Here is a 20094-nt window from a genome sequence, read left to right as displayed (position 1 = left end):
TTTTGGTCACAAAGTTCACAGCGCGCATGCGCGGAACTTATGTATTGCGCCTGCGCTCTAGACAAACCCGGAAAAAGCTATCGCTGGAGCTGAAGGGGCGTGGTTAGTGTCGGATGTACGGAATCCGGGCACTGTTCGGCCTCGGCCTCCTGGTTGGGGGTACTGCTCGCCTGGCAGTGAGGGCGGATACCTGTCTGCGGACAGTGGGAGACGGGAGAGTTCAGTGCAGGCAGTACCGAGCCAGTGCTGTAATGGAGGGGGGGCTCAAATACCTCAGGTGAGGGCGGAAAGGCTTTTTTATTTGTTCTATGCTCCCCCTAATGACGGCTCCTAGTGGTACAATCTCGATGCTGGAAGGGTTGCACTTAGCAACCAATCACGTTTCAGCTTTCAATTCCCTCTATCAGGTTAGAGGATAATACGCGTGATCTGATTGGCTGTTGTGGGAAACACCTCCTGCTAATTGCCTGCGCTAAATTTTAGACTGGTGTCAGACTGGTTTCCCCTAAATAAGCAAATCAGACTCATTTCTATCAATAAAAAGCAATGTTTTCTGATTATTTTCATGGCGGCTGGATTCAGAGACACATTATAGATGAAGACAGTGTTATTTATATATAGCGGATGTGACCCTCGAAGTAGGACCCCCAATTTTCTGTGCCATTGAAATGAATAGGAATTGCAGTTATTCCAGACGCTCTTACCCATAGGTTTCCGTTACCCCATTGATGCTTGTTTTCCCATCTCTTAGTCAGGCGGAGGCGCAGGCGGTGGACGAGGAGCTCTTTAACGAGTACAAGTTCAGTGTGGATCAGCTGATGGAGCTGGCCGGACTCAGCTGTGCCACCGCCATTGCCAAGGTGGGGGAGACGTCTGTGCCGGGGTCATACAGCGACAATAGACTTGTCTCTATGGTTACCAACTACAAATACACCCATTTTAGGTCTGTATTAATTGGTTAAGGCCACACCGGTCTGAACAGGAGCTGTGTACACAAAACGGGAACCGATATGTAACGAGGAACCTGCAGCGCGGCTGTTCCTGTGATATGTAGTTTATGATGTCACCGGGTGTTTCGTATGGATGGGGCTTGGCCACTTTCAGGACCTCCGCTTGCTGTCAGGCTGTTATGCGATGCATTTGTTTGGTATTGCAGGCTTACCCAGTGAGCACCTTCACGTCCGGTCTGCCCACCGTGCTGGTTATCTGTGGCCCCGGGAACAATGGAGGTGACGGACTGGTGTGCGCCCGGCACCTGAAGCTCTTTGTAAGTTTTAGACTATACTTCTCCTTTAAGGATCTCAGCAGGCAGATCAGTCCTGTAATGATTGATGGTCCCTCAGACAAAAAAAAACAAGTTACCCCCGTGACCCTGTTCTCTCAAGTAAGATGATAATCCATCACTCCCACCATCCGCGCTCGCAGCGAATGTAAGACGTTGTGGTAAAAGTTTGCTGCTTTTCAAGGACACATCACATTAAGAGCAGCCGCCCCCGAGAAAATAACAGCGAGCGAGAAGCGGCACCGCGTCGTGGAGAAAGATAGACTAGGGTGAATATTACAGTGTGCCGACTAGTTAAAAGGCCACTGCAACAGAAGAAATGTTCTGTGAGACCGCAAGAGAGAAATCAGTACAGAAAATACCGCCATATGTCAGAATAATCCTACTGTCAGGCTTCATTATCCAGTATGATCCTCCAGAGCTGCACTCACTATTCTGCTGGTGCACTCACTGTGTACATACATTACTGATCCTGAGTTACATCCTGTATTATACTCCAGAGCTGCACTCACTATTCTGCTGGTGGAGTCACTGTGTACATACATTACTGATCCTGTACTGATCCTGCGTTACATCCTGTATTATGCTCCAGAGCTGCACTCACTATTCTGTTTGTGCAGTCACTGTATACATACATTACATTACTGATCCTGAGTTACAACCTATATTATTTATTATTATAGCGCCATTTATTCCATGGCGCTTTACATGTGATAGGGATATACATAGTAAAAACATTTACATAATCTTAACAAAACGAGTCAGCGACTGGTACAGGAGAGGTGAGAACCCTGCCCGTGAGGGCTCACAGTCTACAAGGGATGGGTGAGGATACATTAGGTGGGGGTAGAGGAGGTCATGCAGTAATGTGGTGGAGCGGTGGTTACTGCAGGTTGTAGGCTTGTCGAAAGAGGTAGGTCTTCAGGTTTCTTTTGAAGGTTTCCATGGTAGGCGAGAGTCTGATGTGTTGGGGTAGAGAGTTCCAGAGTAGGGGGAAGCGCGGGAGAAATCTTGTATGCGATTGTGGGAAGAGGAGATGAGAGGGGAGTAGAGAAGGAGATCTTGTGAGGATCGGAGGTTGCGTGCAGGTATGTACCGGGAGACTAGGTCACAGATATATGGAGGAGACAGGTTGTGGATGGCTTTGTATGCCATGGTTAGGGTTTTGAACTGGAGTCTCTGGGCAATGGGGAGCCAGTGAAGGGATTGACAGAGAGGAGAGGCCGGGGAATAGCGGGGGGACAGGTTAGTCGAGCAGCAGAGTTTAGGATAGATTGGAGGGGTGCGAGAGTGTTGGAAGGGAGGCCACAGAGCAGGAGGTTGCAGTAGTCGAGGTGGGAGATGATGAGGGCGTGCACTAGTGTTTTTGCAGATTCATGGCTGAGGAATGTGCGGATCTGGGAGATATTTTTGAGTTGGAGTCGGCAGGAAGTGGAAAGGGCTTGGATATGTGGTTTAAAGGACAGATCAAGACTCCAGGGTTACCCCGAAGCAGCGAGCTTGTGAGACTGGGGAGAGTGAACAGCCATTGACGTTGATGGATAGGTCAGATGGGGAATACGAGTGAGATGGTGGAAAGATGATGAACTCTGTTCTATCCATGTTAAGTTTAAGAAATCTAGCAGAGAAGAAGGATGAGATGGCGGACAGACATTGTGGGATTTTGGTTAGTAGGGAGGAGATATCGGGTCCAGAGAGGTAGATCTGTGTGTCCTCAGCATAGAGGTGATACTGAAAGCCGTGAGACTCTATGAGCTGTCCCAGGCCTAAGGTGTAGATGGAGAGGAGTAGAGGTCCTAGAACTGAACCTTGGGGGACACTGACAGATAGGGGGCGAGATGAGGAGGTGGTGCGTGAGTGGGAGATGCTGAATGTCCTGTCTGTTAGGTATGAGGAGATCCAGGATAGGGCCAAGTCTGTGATGCCGATAGATGAGAGAGTCTGTAGTAAGAGGGAATGGTCTAGGAGGAGGAGGACAGAGTAGTGTCGCTTGGATTTGGCGGTTAGTAGGTCGTTGGTGACTTTAGTCAGGGCAGTTTCAGTGGAGTGGTGCGGTCGGAAGCCAGATTGTAGGCGGTCGAAGAGAGAGCAGGAGGAGAGGTGGGAGGACAGTTCAAGGTGGACATGTTGTTCTAGTAGATTTGAGGCATAGGGGAGTGTAACGGGTCTGGGAGGCGGAACCTCTGAGCAACTATACAAGGGGGCGGCCCTTGTAAGGAAGCGGGTGGCGCCCAGGGAAAACGGGCAGGTAGTCACAGCAAGTGACAGGGACAGTCTCTGGGTAAACGGGCAGGTGGTCACGGCAAGTGACCGGGACAGTCTCTGGGTAAACGGGTAGGTGGTCACGGCAAGTGACCGGGACAGTCTCTGGGTAAACGGGCAGGTGGTCACGGCAAATGACCGGGACAGTCTCTTGACAGGCGGGTGATCACGGCAAGTGACGGCAGAGCCTCCAGGGAGGCAAGCAGGCTGGTAGCAGGTGGACGATCCCAGGTGAGCGGGCAAGAGTCTCTGGACAGGCTGGTGGTCACAGTACGTAACGGCGGAGCCTCCAGGTAGGCTAGCAGGCAGGCAGCAGATGTGCGCTCCCAGGTGAGCGGGCAGACGGATCCATAGACAGACTGGCAGGGCTGGTAGGCAGACTGTCGGACCGCAGGAATAGAAGCAGGTTGACACGAGACAGGCAGGTATCAGACAGGAAACTGGCAGGTAACTGGAAACGGGACCTGAGGGCTGAAGCAGAGTGATGAACTGTGCTACAACATTGCTCGGGCACCTCCATTTTGGAGGAGGTGCCTTATATATGGTGAAGTCCTCCGGCCATTGGCCGGGGACTCCTTAGGACGGCGCGCGCGGCCCCTTTAAGAGAGGGGGAGCACGCGCGCCCTAAGCACTGTGGCCGGGAAGGAGCGCGCGCTGCTAGCAGAGCGGGAGGAAGACGCCGGGCACGGAGCGGAGAGGTGAGGGGAACAGCGTCCCTGCCTAGCAGGAGGCAGGGACGCCGACGCTACAGTACCCCCCCCCTTTAGGCCCCCCTTTTTTAGGCCAGACAAGAATTTAGCAAGGATGAGAGGGGCATGGATGTTCTCCCGGGGCTCCCACGTTCTCTCCTCAGGACCAAACCCCTTCCAATCTACCAGAAAAAAAGTCTTTCCTCTTACCCTTTTGGTGGCCAGAATGTTCTCTACCTCAAACTCGTCTTCAGCAGAAACCGGAGCAGGAGGCGTACCTGTAGACTTGGAAAAAGAGTTAAGTACCACGGGTTTGAGGAGAGATACATGGAAGGAGTTAGGGATCCGCAGGTTGGCCGGGAGTTTCAATTTATAGGCCACCGGGTTGATCTGTTTGATAACCTCCAGTGGGCCGATGAACCGAGGCCCTAACTTGTAGGAAGGAACCTTGAGCCGGACATACTTGGACGAGAGCCAGACTTTATCTCCAGGACGGAATTGTGGAGGATCCAGGCGTTTTTTGTCAGCGTGTTTTTTCATCCGCTCGGACGACTGAAGGAGTGCGGATCGGGTACTCTCCCAAATGGAGGAAAATTCGCTAACGAGAGATTCCGCAGCCGGATTATCCACCGAGGTGGAGACGGGAAATGGGATCCGAGGATGCTGACCGAAGACTACAAAAAACGGGGATTTGGAGGAAGATTCGCTCTCGTGATTGTTGTAAGAGAATTCGGCCCATGGCAGGAGATCCACCCAGTCTGAATGGTGGGCATTAACGAAGTGCCGGAGGTAACTAGTCAGGTTCTGATTGATCCGCTCCACTTGACCATTGGACTGTGGATGGTAAGCGGAGAAGTCCAGGGTGACGTCTAGCAGTTTACATGTGGCTCTCCAGAAGCGAGAGGTGAACTGAACCCCACGATCCGACACGATGTGGAGAGGCAGGCCATGAAGACGGAAGATGTGGCGGATAAAGTCTTTAGCCAGCTCGGGTGCAGACGGGAGGCCTGGCAGGGGAATGAAATGGGCCATTTTGGAAAAGCGGTCAGCGACCACCCAAATGACTGTACAGCCGGCAGAGACAGGGAGATCCGTTATAAAGTCCATAGCTATATGCTGCCACGGGGCAGCAGGTACTGGAAGAGGAAGGAGGCGACCGGCTGGCAGGTGTCTCGGAACCTTGTTGCGGGCGCAGGACACACAGGCAGAAACAAAGTCTATTACGTCCTTGTGCAGGGTAGGCCACCAGTAGTGCCGGGTAATAAGCTGGAGGGTCTTTTTCTGACCGGCGTGGCCAGCTAGTTTAGACGAGTGACCCCAGTGTAGGATCCTCTCCCGATCAGGTACAGTGACGAACGTCTTACCGGGAGGGAGACGATTTAGACTCACGGGAGCCACCTGCATTACTCTGGCGGGATTGATGATATGTTTAGGTTCCTCCTCTAGATCAGACACCAGGAAGGATCGGGACAAGGCGTCCGCTTTGATGTTTTTGTCAGCCGGGCGAAAATGAAGAACAAAATCAAAGCGAGCAAAAAACAAGGACCACCGGGCTTGGCGCGGGTTGCGTCTCTGGGCACTCTGGAGGTAAGCCCAGTTCTTGTGGTCAGTGTAAATTATTACCGGGTGAAGAGCCCCCTCGAGCAGGTAACGCCACTCCTCCAAAGCCAGCTTAATGGCCAATAACTCTCGGTCTCCAATGGAATTGTTGCGCTCAGAAGAGGAGAAGAGTTTGGAGAAGAAGCCGCAAGTTACCATTCTCCCGGAAGACGATTTTTGGGTAAGTACCGCTCCGGCTCCAGAGGAGGAGGCGTCAACTTCCAGGAAGAACTGCTTGTTGCCGTCCGGGCGATGCAGCACCGGGGCGGAAGAGAAAGCCTGTTTTAAGGAAAGGAAGGCCTCCTCTGCTGCGGGCGGCCATTCTCTGGGATTAGTGCCCTTACGGGTGAGCGCGGAAATTGGGGCAGTCCGGGAAGAGAAGTGCGGTATAAAGAGGCGGTAATAGTTGGCAAAGCCCAGGAACCGCTGAATAGCCTTCAACCCCTCTGGTCGAGGCCACTTCTCGATGGCAGACAGTTTCCCAGGATCCATTCGTAGGCCGCTCTGAGAAATTATGTAGCCCAAAAACAGAAGCGAGGTCTGCTCAAAGAGGCACTTCTCATATTTAGCGTAGAGGTGGTTCTGCCTGAGCCTGAGCAGGACCTGACGAACATCCCTCCGGTGAGTCTGGAGATCCGGAGAGAAGACCAAGATGTCGTCCAGGTACACCACTACGCAGGAGTAGAGAAGGTCCCGGAAGATGTCATTGACCAACTCTTGAAAGACGGCGGGAGCGTTACAGAGACCAAAGGGCATTACCAGATATTCATAGTGGCCGTCCCGGGTGTTGAATGCCGTCTTCCATTCATCCCCCTGACGGATACGAACCAGATTATACGCCCCACGGAGGTCCAGTTTGGTGAAGATTCTAGCCCCCCTCAGGCGGTCAAATAATTCAGGAATGAGCGGGAGGGGGTATTTATTCTTCACTGTAATCTGGTTAAGGCCTCTATAATCTATACATGGACGGAGTGAGCCGTCCTTCTTTTTGACGAAGAAGAAGCCTGCTCCCGCCGGGAAGGTAGATTTCCGGATAAATCCCCGGGCCAGATTCTTCTCAATATATTCAGACATGGACCGGGTCTCTGCTGCAGACAGAGGGTAGATACGCCCACGGGGAGGAGTAGAGCCGGGTATCAGGTCGATTGGACAGTCATATGGTCTATGAGGGGGTAATGTCTCTGCTTCTTTTTTATTGAAGACATCCGCATAAGACCAATAGGGAACCGGTAGACCGGGTAGATTGACTGGGGTAGGAGAAGGACGAGCAGGATGAACGGGAACTAGACAAGTCTTATGGCAGTCCTGTCCCCAGCGAAGGACCTCTCCGGTCTGCCAGTCTAGCACGGGTGCATGTTTCTGGAGCCAAGGTAGACCCAGCAAGAGTGCGTGAGAGAGTCCAGGTAGAACATGAAAGGAGATGCTCTCAGAATGCAGCATTCCCACCTGCAGAGTTATGGATTCTGTGATGAGTTGGATGGGATGTGGTAAGAGGTCCCCATCCACGGCGGCGACAGATAAAGGTACGGCCAGAGGTTTGGTAGGAATGCGGTACCTCTCTACCAGGGATTGAGAGATGAGATTACTAGCAGCTCCTGAGTCAAGTTGAGCCAGTTCGAAATAGCGGTTCTCTCCGCAGGTGATAGAGACTGACAGCATCAGGGATGGAGAGGGTTTACTTTTGTCTAGGGCGACCTCTCTGAGCGACCCTAGACACAGGCGTTTCCCGATCTCTCAGGGCAGGAACGGATCCGGTGCTCCTTACTGCCACAGTAGAAGCAGCTCCCCTCGGCACGGCGTGAGTCTTGACGGGTTTTGACCATCTTGGTCTGGTCGACCTTCATAGGCTCAGGTGAGTGTGCCTGGGGAGTAACGGAGGGAGTGACTGGTTTCTGGAAAGTAGGGGCTAGACGTGGAAACCTCCTCTCACGGGTGATCTCTTTGGCGCGCTCCTGGAACCGGATGTCAATCCGGGTGGCAAGTGTTATCAAGTCGTCGAGAGTGGTAGGAATGTCCCGACCGGCGAGTTCATCTTTAATACGGCCGGACAGACCCTCCCAGAAGACAGACACCAGAGCATCGTTATCCCAGGCCAGCTCCGAAGCAAGGGTACGGAACCGTATGGCATATTGGCCCACGGTGAGATCTCCTTGACGGAGGCGTAGCAGAGACGATGCGGATGAGGTCTTCCGTCCGGGTTCGTCGAAGACTTTCCGGAAAGCCGTGAGAAAGGCTGGCAGGTCGGACACCAGGAGGTCTCCTCTCTCCCATAGAGGATTTAGCCAAGCCAGTGCCTCCCCCGTGAGATGAGACATGATGAAGGCAACTTTGGCCCGGTCGGAGATAAACTGGTGGGACAGGAGTTCAAAGTGCAGGGTGCACTGGTTTATGAAGCCCCGAGCTTGAGCGGGGTCGCCTCCGAAGCGAGGAGGTGCAGAAAGCCGGGGTCCGGGGCAGGATACCATGGTATTGGTGGGCAGCGGCGCTGCCGGGTTGCGAGTCATGACGCTAGCGGTGGTTGCTGGTGGAGCAGTCAGAGTGTCCAGGCGAGAATTGTCATTCCGCAGGTGACCCAGGATGGACTCCTGTTGGGACCTCTGACGGGACAGTTCATGACATGGGTCCGAGAGCGAGGGAGCTTGGGTGCCACCGGGTTCCATGGCCCGAGCAAACTGTAACGGGTCTGGGAGGTGGAACCTCTGAGCAACTATACAAGGGGGCGGCCCTTGTAAGGAAGTGGGTGGCGCCCAGGGAAGACGGGCAGGTAGTCACAGCAAGTGACAGGGACAGTCTCTGGGTAAACGGGCAGGTGGTCACGGCAAGTGACCGGGACAGTCTCTGGGTAAACAGGTAGGTGGTCACGGCAAGTGACCGGGACAGTCTCTGGGTAAACGGGCAGGTGGTCACGGCAAATGACCGGGACAGTCTCTGGGTAAACGGGCAGGTGGTCACGGCAAATGACCGGGACAGTCTCTTGACAGGCGGGTGATCACGGCAAGTGACGGCAGAGCCTCCAGGGAGGCAAGCAGGCTGGTAGCAGGTGGATGCTCCCAGGTGAGCGGGCAAGAGTCTCTGGCCAGGCAGGTGGTCACAGCACGTGACGGCAGGGCCTCCAGGTAGGCTAACAGGCAGGTAGCAGATGAGCGCTCCCAGGTGAGCGGGCAAGAGTCACTGGACAGGCAGGTGGTCACAGCACGTGACGGTGGGGCCTCCAGGTAGGCTAGCAGACAGGTAGCAGGTGAGCGCTCCCAGGTGAGCGGGCAAGAGTCTCTGGACAGGCTGGTGGTCACAGCACGTGACGGCGGAGCCTGCAGGTAGCAGATGAGCGCTCCCAGGTGAGCGGGCAAGAGTCTCTGGACAGGCTGGTGGTCACAGCACGTGACGGCGGAGCCTCCAGGTAGGCTAGCAGACAGGTAGCAGATGTGCGCTCCCAGATGAGCGGGCAAGAGTCTCTGGACAGGCTGGTGGTCACAGCACGTGACGGCGGAGCCTCCAGGTAGGCTAGCCGACAGGTAGCAGATGTGCGCTCCCAGGTGAGCGGGCAAGAGTCTCTGGACAGGCTGGTGGTCACAGCACGTGACGGCGGAGCCTCCAGGTAGGCTAGCAGGCAGGCAGCAGATGTGCGCTCCCAGGTGAGCGGGCAGACGGATCCATAGACAGACTGGCAGGGCTGGTAGGCAGACTGTCGGACTGCAGGAATAGAAGCAGGTTGACACGAGACAGGCAGGTATCAGACAGGAAACTGGCAGGTAACTGGAAACGGGACCTGAGGGCTGAAGCAGAGTGATGAACTGTGCTACAACATTGCTCGGGCACCTCCATTTTGGAGGAGGTGCCTTATATATGGTGAAGTCCTCCGGCCATTGGCCGGGGACTCCTTAGGACGGCGCGCGCGGCCCCTTTAAGAGAGGGGGAGCGCGCGCGCGCCCTAAGCACTGTGGCCGGGAAGGAGCGATAGCTGCTAGCAGAGTGGGAGGAAGACGCCGGGCACGGAGCGGAGAGGTGAGAGGAACAGTGTCCCTGCCTAGCAGGAGGCAGGGACGCCGACGCTACAGGGAGAAGTGAAATGGGGCAATTGCTAGTCAGAGAGGATGGGTCAAAGGAGGGATTTTTGAGGATGGGTGTGATTGAGGCATGTTTGAAACATGAGGGGAAGACATCGGTTGTTAGTGACAGGTTGAAGAGGTGGGTTACTCTGGTAAGGTTAGGTATGAGGTGGGATGGGATTGGGTCAAGTTCGCAGGTGGTGAGATGTGATTTGGAGAGTAAAGAGGAGACTTGACCTTCTGTAATGGTGGAGAAGTGGGGTTTGGAGGAGGAAGGTGGAGTAGATAGGAGGGGCTGTGGGGACTATAGGCAAAAGCTTTGTCTGATGGTGTCAATCTTGTGCTTGAAGAATGAGGCAAAGTCTTCGGCTGAGATGAGAGGGAGGAGGCGCTGGGGGACGAAGGAGAGAATTGAAAGTGTTGAATAGCTGTTTAGGGTTGTGAGACAGGGAGGATATGAGAGGTGAGAAGTAGGTTTGTTTTGCTGCAGTAAGTGTGGACTTGTAAATAGTGAGGGATTGTTTGAATGCGATGAAGTGCTCGATGGAGTGGGACCTTTTCCATCTTCGCTCGGCAACTCTGAAGGCCCGTCGCAGTTCTTTACTAAGGTTGGTGTGCCAGGGTTGCCTGTTGATTGTGCAAGCTTTGGTATGTGTGAGAGCTGCGACTGTTGTGGTATTATATAAAGCGGCAGCAACATCTGCATCGTGTAAGGAATTTATGTTTGTAAGAGGGAGGGGGGATCCAGAGAGTGAGTGGAGGTCGAGGTGTTTGAGGTTTCTGCGAGGGTAAGTTTGTGGAATAGGGATTGTGGACCTGGAAAGGAGAGGGCAGAGAATATAAGTAGGTTGTGGTCAGAGAGAGGGAGAGGAGAGTTAGAGAGGTTAGATAGGTAACAGAGGTGGGTGAAGATTAGGTCCAGTCTGTGGCCATCTTCGCAAGTCTCTGCAGAAGACCATTGAGCAAGGCCGAAGGAGGAAGTGAGGGATAGGAGCTTAGAGAGAGATGAGTGGGAAGTGTCATTGGGGATGTTGAAGTCACCCATTATGATAGTGGGGATGTCAGCGGAAAGGAAGTGAAGCAGCCTGGTGGTGAAGTGGTCGAAGAAAGTGGTGGCTGGCCCTGGGGGTCAGAAAATGACGGCCAGTTGGAGGGGGAGTAGATGCGCACACAGTGCACCTCAAAAGAGGGGAGTGTAACGGAGGGTGGCAGTGGGATTTGGGTGAAGGCGCAGGTATCTGACAGGAGAAAACCTATTCCTCCACCATGTTTGCCATTGGGGCGGGGGGTGTGGGAAAGGTGGAATCAGCCATACAAAAGTGCGGCTGGGGAGGCTGTGTCAGAGGGGGTGAGCAAGATTTCAGTAATGGCGAGGAAGGAAAGTTAGTAATGAAAAGGTCGTGGATGTAGGAAAGTTTGTTGCAGACGGAGAGAGCGTTCCATAGAGCTCCTGTTAGTGCAACTGAGGAAGTGGGGATTAGGTGGATGGGTATGAGGTTAGAAGGGTTGCGACAGTTTGTGGAAGGTCGTGGATAGGAGGTAGAAGTAACTGTGGGGATGTGGCGAGGAGGACCAGGATTTGGAGAGATATCTCCAGCAGTGAGGAGGAGCAGAGAAAGTGTTAGCAGGTGGGAGCAGGAGAGAGCATGAGGTGGCTGTCTGCGTTTGGAGATCCAGGATTGAATGTTGAGGAATAATTCTGAGGAGGAGGTCAGATGAATGGGGAGGATGGAGGGAGAGATTAACAGTTCCTTACTAGGTGTAGAGATTAAGGGGGTTAGTAGAAAGTGGAGGACTATAGGGGAAAAGGTGAACGCAAACAAAAACATAGTTAGAGAGTAAGCGGTTAAAGTGTTGGTTACCTGACTCCTGCCCTGACTAACGGCTTCTGAAATAACTGCCACTTATCTCTGAAGCCACTTTGCACAAGTAGACGCGTGCACAACCTCACACGCATACACCCCTTAAGGAGCTTCTAAATATATAGTGCACACTAAACCATCAGGTGAGGGGCATTGTGGGAGCTGCTTGTGGCTAAATTAGCAGCTGCTCATCTCACCAGGAGATGGCTGGGTGATCAAAGACAGAGCTAGGACTCTAGGCTCTGCAGTTCAGCACCTCTACACATCAGATAAACTCTAAAGTGGGGAAAGGACAGACATATGTGAGTATTGAATGGAATGGGACAGATAAAGCAGAAATATCAAGCGGAGAATTGTACCAGTAAGTTGAATCAGGGAAGCAGAGCATATCAGAGAAGTATATTACACTCCAGAGCTGCGCTCACTATTCTGCTGGTGCTGTCACTGTGTACATACATTACATTACTGATCCTGAGTTACCTCCTGTATTATACTCCAGAGCTGCACTCACTATTCTGCTGGTGTAGTCAATGTGTACATACATTACATTACTGATCCTGAGTTACATCCTGTATTATACTCCAGAGCTGCACTCACTATTCTGCTGGTGCAGTCACTGTGTACATACATTACATTACTGATCCTGAGTTACATCCTGTATTATACTCCAAAGCTGCACTCACTATTCTGCTGGTGCAGTCACTGTGTACATACATTACATTACTGATCCTGTACTGATCCCGAGTTACATCCTGTATTATACCCCAGAGCTGCACTCACTATTCTGCTGGTGCAGTCACTGTGTACATACATTACATTACTGATCCTGTACTGATCCTGAGTTACATCCCGTATTATACTACAGAGCTGCACTCACTATTCTGCTGGTGCAGTCACTGTGTACATACATTACATTACTGATCCTGTACTGATCCCGAGTTACATCCTGTATTATACCCCAGAGCTGCACTCACTATTCTGCTGGTGCACAATGTGTACATGTATTGAATTACTACTCCAGAGCTGCACTCACTATTGTACATACAGAGCTCACATATTCCTCCTCTCTCTCTGCAGGGCTATTTACCGGCCGTATATTACCCAAAGCGTCCAAACAAGGCCCTGTTTGAGAATTTAACCACACAATGTCAAAAAATGGACATCCCCTTTCTGTCGGAGTTTCCAGAAGAGGTAACGTTTTTTTAATAGCCATATAATAGATCGCCATCTGGGAGGAGCGTCTCCCCGTACTTTTGCTCCTCCCTCCCTCCCAATGCACATGGGGGAGGGGATGATATTTTCTTTGGGGCCATTGTATTTATTGTGGGATTTTTTGTGCTGGAAATTCTCTCGTGTTATTTTCCTCCAGGCCGAAGTCATCGATGTAGCCTATAACTTGGTCATTGATGCCATTTTTGGATTCAGCTTTAAGGGCGCAGTGCGGGAACCCTTTGGCAGCATCCTGAATACCCTGAGGCGAATCACTATCCCCATCGCCAGTGTCGACATCCCATCAGGTAAGGCCACCACACCCTCGTGCATTATACTAAATCCACACCAAACCTCTGTAAAATGGACTATATTCCAGAGCTGTATTCACAGTTCTACCAGCTGCAGAGCTGGAATATTCAAGGTGCCTCTGCTTATTCAGTGTCTGAACAGGACTCATTCTGCTAATTTACATTAAGGTAAAGTGCTGTCTATAAATGCAGCGCTGAAAACCAGCATCCTCTGAAGATGTTTTTTGCGCGACCTGCAGAATAGTGAGTGCAGCTCTGGAGTATAATACAGGATGTAATCAGGATCAGTAATGTGTATATATAATTTTTGATGTTCATTTTTAGGGTGGGACGTGGAGAAAGGAAATCCCGACGGCTTGCAGCCAGACATGCTCATCTCCTTGACGGCCCCCAAGCAGTCGGCCGTTCACTTCTCCGGGCGCTACCACTACCTGGGCGGGCGCTTTGTCCCCGTGGCCTTACAGAAGAAGTACAACCTCAGCCTCCCGGACTACCCCGATACAGACTGTGTCCGCAGACTGCTCTGAAGACGCAGCAGAACGACAGCTCTACCCCAGAGACACCTGGAGCCTCACAGAGAGCAGCGGACCATCACGGAGCTTCACTTCCATCAGGACTTTCATTAGAATTGAACCTGAGCACTTTGTAGAGAAACAATAAATACTTAAATAAATTAGTTTATGAAGATGTGTATTTATTAAAAAAAGCGTTCCTAATTGTGCAGTACGCCCACCAACGACTTTCTGATCCTCCTGCTGACATGTAGCCGCTTATCCTTTGCTCATCAGATAGTAGAAGGCACGTACAAGACAAACGCATCCCAAAGTTCTGTACCCATGAGACGCTCCCACTACATGATGGAGGTCACTCCCGATTTTACTGCATGATTTTATTTTTTTTTCCTCACTTGTTAAAAATATCCCTCAGGACGTAATTATGTCCCGCTCTAACACGTCTTTTGTAGCAGAACACCTTCTGGCCTCTACAGCTTCAATCAAAGATTTTACTTCTCAAACACTAGAAATCAAGATTTGAGGCTCCGGTGGTGGACAACAAAGATCCGACCACTTGAGGACCGATAAAAAATTAATTCCCAATAATACCACAAAAACGTGGCACATCGTCATCTCCAGCTCCCGGACACTGCTCAGTCCTTGTGTTTTGACTTCTTCTTCTTCTTGGCTCTGGTGTGTTCTTCATGGTCTTCCTTATCTACCAGTTTCTTCTTTTCCAGCCTTGATCTTCTTTCTCCCGCATTCAGATCATGTTCTTCCCTGCCCTCATCATCCACTTTCCATTTCTTATTTTTTGATTTTCTTGATGGCTTCTCTTTAGCCTTGACCAACTCTTCGTGGTCTTCTGTTCTCTTCTTTTTCTTGGACTTTCTTGCCTTATCTTCTATAAATTTATGTCCCATTTCTTCGTCATATGAGTGACCATTGCTTATGGACTCTTCACTCTTGGCTGTTTTCTTTTTCTTCTTCAGTCTTTGATGATCATTTTTGTTGTCACTGATGACCTCTGCTTCTTCGACCAGCCCTACTCTCTTCTTCGAGGTCCTTGTATCGTCCTCCATACAAGGAACATGAGCATGACTGTTGGGCGCCTCTTCACAGGTTTCCTTACTTTGCTTCTTTTTCTTCTTCTTACTAAATATTTCAGAGAGATTGTCCTGTTCTCCGTCATCGAACTTTCCTTCCCTCCATTTGTCCTTCTTCTCGTCCTCACAGTCCATCGACTTTACTCCAGACTTGGACAGTTGCACCTTAGTTTCCTTCTTCCCATACTTTTCCATAAACTCTTTTTCCTGCTCTTCAATTCTAAAGAGTTTGGCGCTCATGGTCAGTCCGTGTCTCGCCCCTCTGTGGAGACATGAAGCAAAACTTTACTAAAGTGGGCAAAGAAAACGCCGCAAACTTAACCACCAAGACTCAACCATCTATCATGTCTACTGCCATCACTAGAAATGCCACCTAAACTTTACAGGTCCCCTTCTCGCTGATACAAGAACTTCACTGGACCTACTTGTGCGCCGTCCGACCACCGCAGATCTTCACGAGGTCCTCATCAGACAACCTACGTGAACAAACATATACTGGTGAACACAGTGTAGGATTTGGTGGAAATCACATTATCTGGAGCCCCATCGATACGATCCACTTTATTGATCCCGAGGGAAATGTGATCCTCTTGTGGGCAGAAGATGGGTGCAGTCATTGTACAGGAGGAGGAGGAGCGCTGTGATATCACCTATTGTGAATGGTGGATCCTTTATCTACAATATATAGAGGTGTTATCAGTCATTGTACAGGAGGGGGAGGAGGTGAGCTGTGACCGCCTATTGTGAATGGTGGATCCTGTGTTATCTACTGTGTGTGTATAATTGGCGCATTCTAATGCAAGTCAATGGCGGCAAAAACGCAGCACTTCCGCAAAATAATTGGTAGTGCTGCATTTTTGCCGCCATTGACTTGCAGTAGAACGCGCCAATTCGGCAAGACTGCATCTGTACTTGCATAATTGGCGCGTTCTAATGTGCGGATGTTACCCGGGTGTGGAGGACAGGAGACTCTCCTCCGGACCCAGGTACCATTAAAAGCTGTAAAAAAAGAATAAAATAAAGATTATATTCACCTTCCGACGGCCCCCGGACTCCTTCTCTTCGCTTGCTGACAGATCGCGCAGGACTGAAGGACCTGTGCAACATCACAGTCATGTGACGGCAGGTCTTTTCAGTACCGCGATCTGCCGGCAGCCAGCACAGGAGTGCAGCAAGTCTCGGGGGCCATCGGAAGGTAAGTATCAGTTTATTTTTAACCATTCTCTCGGGTCACACTATATAAATCCATGCCGGTTGCATGGATTTATATAGTGTGACCTAGTTGTCACAAGCACTTTCCAAGTGATGCTAATCGCTTGGAAAGCACTTGTCAACCCGCATGCGGAAATGTCAGTGAATAACGCTTCACTTCCACATGTCCCTGGCAGGAAAACGCATGTACAATCCGCATGCACAATCCGCATGTACAATCCGCATGCGTTTTTTCTGCCAGGGAGATGCAGAAACGCTCAGGAAAAAATCCTGAGCATTTCTGCAGCATGGGCACATAGCCTAAATCAGGACTAGTAAAGGTCACAACTTACTTAGTCGCAGATGACAAATCAAGTTTTGAATCCTCATCTTCACTTCCTTCTGATGATGAAGATGACGACGACGACTCTTCCACCGGCTTCTCCCCCCCTGACATCAGCGTGGCTGACTGCGAATGCAATCGGACAGAAAACAGACTCAGCCCATTAAAGGGTAACTCCACCATTGTATATTCATATAGATCATCTCTGCAGAGACTTCGTTCAGTTTAGAATATACATACTCCATTCACATCCAAAGCTGCCTTCTTAAAGGGGTTGGGTTTTTTCTTACTTAAAAGCATGTATTTGGGGCTAAAAAATTATTTTTGCTATTGGGTTTCATTAAAAATGTTTCCTCGTTTGCCTTCTGTAGCCTCCATGTTACTCTGTCTATTGCTAGCTGCAGAATGAGTGAACTGAGAATCTATCAGTGAGCTGGTTCGGACAGTGTGTAGAAGTTTGTTACTCTTTTACTGAGCTCCTCGTTATATTTGGGGCGCTGAGATGTGGCAACGAACCTTAATGAAGCGTCCGTAGAGCATGTTATTGTTGAGCATGGCCTTCCGAGGCTTCTTACTGGACACGGCGCCATCATTTCCTGAGACCTTCTTCACCTTAACACCGTCCTGAAGACAGAACGAAAGCGAGGAGGTGACGTAGCCCTTGCTGTTACCCCTTGCATGTTCCCCTCCCCCAAACATGGCCGTTGAGGAAAGTGTGAGCAGAAGATCCTGCGCTCACCTCATCCGTCTCCACCGAGATGCTGGACGCCGTCTTATTGAACACATGATCCCACCAGTGGAAGGTGAACTGCTCGGCGGAGTTATGTCCCACCTACAGGGCGAGATGTCATGTTACAAGAGGGTCCGCATACAACACGTCAGGCAGTGTGGGGTATCAGGGTCTCAATTTTCTAGGAAGCATAACAGGGCACAAAGATTGGGCTCCCCCTGACGTCAGAGAAGAAAGTTTATGGGGACCTTCTAACAGAAAGGTCCAAAGCTTATGTGGAATGGTTGTCAGGGTCCTTGTGGAGACCCCCAGAACCAGGAATATGAGCCCCTTACCCCGGCGGTGTCACACTTCACTTTCACTTTAATGGCTTTGGAAATTCCGTCCTCGCGTTTCCCAAGTCCTTTTCCTGAAGAGAAGCAGAAGACTGCAGGTAAAACACATAGACCTCTACATGGAAAGGGCGAGACCCCCAGGAGCCCCCACATTACACTGCACCAATTTATGATGCAGAAATGACACTGCCCTCTACTGACTGTGGTAGAAATACCAAGCAAGGAGGACACACAGACCAGTGCTCCACTGCATGGCCCGGCTCTGCTACATCGCTCACCTTCCGTCCAGCCGTGCCGCTGCATCTGTCGCTCTGCGAAGTTCAGGCCCGCACTCCTCATATTGGACGGGGCGTCCATGTTATATACGGACCGGCAGCTCCTCTGAGGACAGAAGTACAAGCCCGGGTTATATAATGAGGAACCGACTACAAGAAGAGAGAACCTGGGGCTCCCGCTATAGGGACACTACAACTCCCAGCATGTACAGGACACATCAGCCTCTCTACCTGCAGAGGTCTATGGGGAGGCTTCAAAGGAGGAGAACAAGTCATATGATGAGTACATAGAAGCAGTCTGCAGGCAGTAGCAGAAATAATATATGCATGGAAAGAGTCAGCAGGCAGGAGCAGAAATAATATATGCATGGAAAGAGTCAGCAGGCAGGAGCAGAAATAATATATGCATGGAAAGAGTCAGCAGGCAGGAGCAATACTAACATGCATGGAAAGAGTCAGCAGGCAGGAGCAATACTAACATGCATGGAAAGAGTCAGCAGGCAGGAGCAGAAATAATATATGCATGGAAAGAGTCAGCAGGCAGGAGCAGAAATAATATATGCATGGAAAGAGTCAGCAGGCAGGAGCAATACTAACATGCATGGAAAGAGTCAGCAGGCAGTAGCAGAAATAATATATGCATGGAAAGAGTCAGCAGGCAGGAGCAATAATAACATAGATGGAGAGTGTCAGCAGGCAGGAGGAATAATAACATACATGGAGAGTGTCAGCAGGCAGGAGGAATAATAACATACATGGAGAGTGTCAGCAGGCAGGAGCAATAATAACATACATGGAGAGTGTCAGCAGGCAGGAGCAATAATAACATACATGGAGAGTGTCAGCAGGCAGGAGCAATAATAACATACATGGAGAGTGTCAGCAGGCAGGAGGAATAATAACATACATGGAGAGTGTCAGCAGGCAGGAGGAATAATAACATACATGGAGAGTGTCAGCAGGCAGGAGCAATAATAACATACATGGAGAGTGTCAGCAGGCAGGAGCAATAATAACATACATGGAGAGTGTCAGCAGGCAGGAGCAATAATAACATACATGGAGAGTGTCAGCAGGCAGGAGCAATAATAACATACATGGAGAGTGTCAGCAGGCAGGAGGAATAATAACATACATGGAGAGTGTCAGCAGGCAGGAGCAATAATAACATACATGGAGAGTGTCAGCAGGCAGGAGGAATAATAACATACATGGAGAGTGTCAGCAGGCAGGAGGAATAATAACATACATGGAGAGTGTCAGCAGGCAGGAGGAATAATAACATACATGGAGAGTGTCAGCAGGCAGGAGGAATAATAACATACATGGAGAGTGTCAGCAGGCAGGAGCAATAATAACATACATGGAGAGTGTCAGCAGGCAGGAGCAATAATAACATACATGGAGAGTGTCAGCAGGCAGGAGCAATAATAACATACATGGAGAGTGTCAGCAGGCAGGAGCAATAATAACATACATGGAGAGTGTCAGCAGGCAGGAGGAATAATAACATACATGGAGAGTGTCAGCAGGCAGGAGGAATAATAACATACATGGAGAGTGTCAGCAGGCAGGAGGAATAATAACATACATGGAGAGTGTCAGCAGGCAGGAGCAATAATAACATACATGGAGAGTGTCAGCAGGCAGGAGGAATAATAACATACATGGAGAGTGTCAGCAGGCAGGAGCAATAATAACATACATGGAGAGTGTCAGCAGGCAGGAGCAATAATAACATACATGGAGAGTGTCAGCAGGCAGGAGGAATAATAACATACATGGAGAGTGTCAGCAGGCAGGAGCAATAATAACATACATGGAGAGTGTCAGCAGGCAGGAGCAATAATAACATACATGGAGAGTGTCAGCAGGCAGGAGGAATAATAACATACATGGAGAGTGTCAGCAGGCAGGAGCAATAATAACATACATGGAGAGTGTCAGCAGGCAGGAGGAATAATAACATACATGGAGAGTGTCAGCAGGCAGGAGCAATAATAACATACATGGAGAGTATCAGCAGGCAGGAGGAATAATAACATACATGGAGAGTGTCAGCAGGCAGGAGTAGCCATAATAATAATGTAATTTGTAAATGGAAAGTGTCAGCTGCCAGAAGCAATGACAATGTATACAGAGAAGGGGTCAGCAGCAGACCAATACTAATTTGGTCATGGAAGACGTCAGCAGGCAGTATGACGTCATGCCCCGGGCACTTACCTCACAGCTCGGGGTTCTGGGATAATTCGCGCATTCACCAGCAGAGCGACGCCGGCGTGGAGCGTAGCATGGGCGCCGCCATCTTCCCGGAAGTGACGTCACTCACGCACAGCTCCGCCTCTAGTTACTGCGGGGAG

At 50.6% G+C, this 20094-nt stretch overlaps 2 protein-coding genes across 3 annotated transcripts; one reads left to right on the top strand and one right to left on the bottom strand.

Moving 5' to 3' along the window:
- The first annotated feature begins 43 nt into the window (after positions 1-43).
- NAXE (NAD(P)HX epimerase) lies at positions 44-13936 on the top strand. The gene is made up of 6 exons (XM_073639493.1): positions 44-277; positions 752-860; positions 1157-1267; positions 12818-12931; positions 13110-13257; positions 13585-13936. Exons 1-6 carry the CDS (start codon positions 114-116, stop codon positions 13785-13787), a joined length of 849 nt encoding a protein of 282 aa, XP_073495594.1. The 5' UTR covers positions 44-113; the 3' UTR covers positions 13788-13936.
- Positions 13934-20086, bottom strand: GPATCH4 (G-patch domain containing 4). Of its 2 annotated transcripts, XM_073639491.1 has the most exons (8): positions 19958-20086; positions 17738-17840; positions 17460-17533; positions 17134-17226; positions 16911-17018; positions 16405-16520; positions 15286-15336; positions 13934-15122 (listed from the first exon to the last, which is right to left on the bottom strand). In XM_073639491.1, the coding sequence occupies exons 2-8, from the start codon at positions 17814-17816 to the stop codon at positions 14408-14410; spliced, it is 1236 nt and encodes a 411-aa protein (XP_073495592.1). In that variant the 5' UTR covers positions 17817-17840; positions 19958-20086; the 3' UTR covers positions 13934-14407. The 2 variants fall into 2 exon arrangements, with proteins under 2 accessions (XP_073495592.1, XP_073495593.1); XM_073639492.1 differs by lacking the exon at positions 15286-15336.
- Between the last annotated feature and the right edge of the window lie 8 nt (positions 20087-20094).

The sequence above is a fragment of the Phyllobates terribilis genome, unplaced genomic scaffold (assembly GCF_046119375.1).
Source record: "Phyllobates terribilis strain yellow unplaced genomic scaffold, ASM4611937v1 Scaffold_7__3_contigs__length_470593459, whole genome shotgun sequence".
Classification (NCBI taxonomy): domain Eukaryota; kingdom Metazoa; phylum Chordata; class Amphibia; order Anura; family Dendrobatidae; genus Phyllobates; species Phyllobates terribilis.
Note: the sequence above shows the minus strand (reverse complement) of the source record. Positions and strands in the feature narration are given on the sequence as shown.

Bases quoted from the DNA above. Each gene is read 5' to 3' on its own strand.
- NAXE (XM_073639493.1), top strand. From the start codon at position 114: ATGTACGGAATCCGGGCACTGTTCGGCCTCGGCCTCCTGGTTGGGGGT. The intron at 278-751 runs GTGAGGGCGGAA...CCCATCTCTTAG, and splicing joins GGGGGGCTCAAATACCTCAG to TCAGGCGGAGGCGCAGGCGG. The intron at 1,268-12,817 runs GTAAGTTTTAGA...CTCTCTCTGCAG, and splicing joins CCCGGCACCTGAAGCTCTTT to GGCTATTTACCGGCCGTATA.
- GPATCH4 (XM_073639491.1), bottom strand. From the start codon at position 17,816: ATGGACGCCCCGTCCAATATGAGGAGTGCGGGCCTGAACTTCGCAGAG. The intron at 16,521-16,910 runs GTTCGTTGCCAC...TTGCATTCGCAG, and splicing joins TCTACGGACGCTTCATTAAG to TCAGCCACGCTGATGTCAGG. The intron at 15,337-16,404 runs GTAAGTTGTGAC...TTGTTCACGTAG, and splicing joins GATTTGTCATCTGCGACTAA to GTTGTCTGATGAGGACCTCG.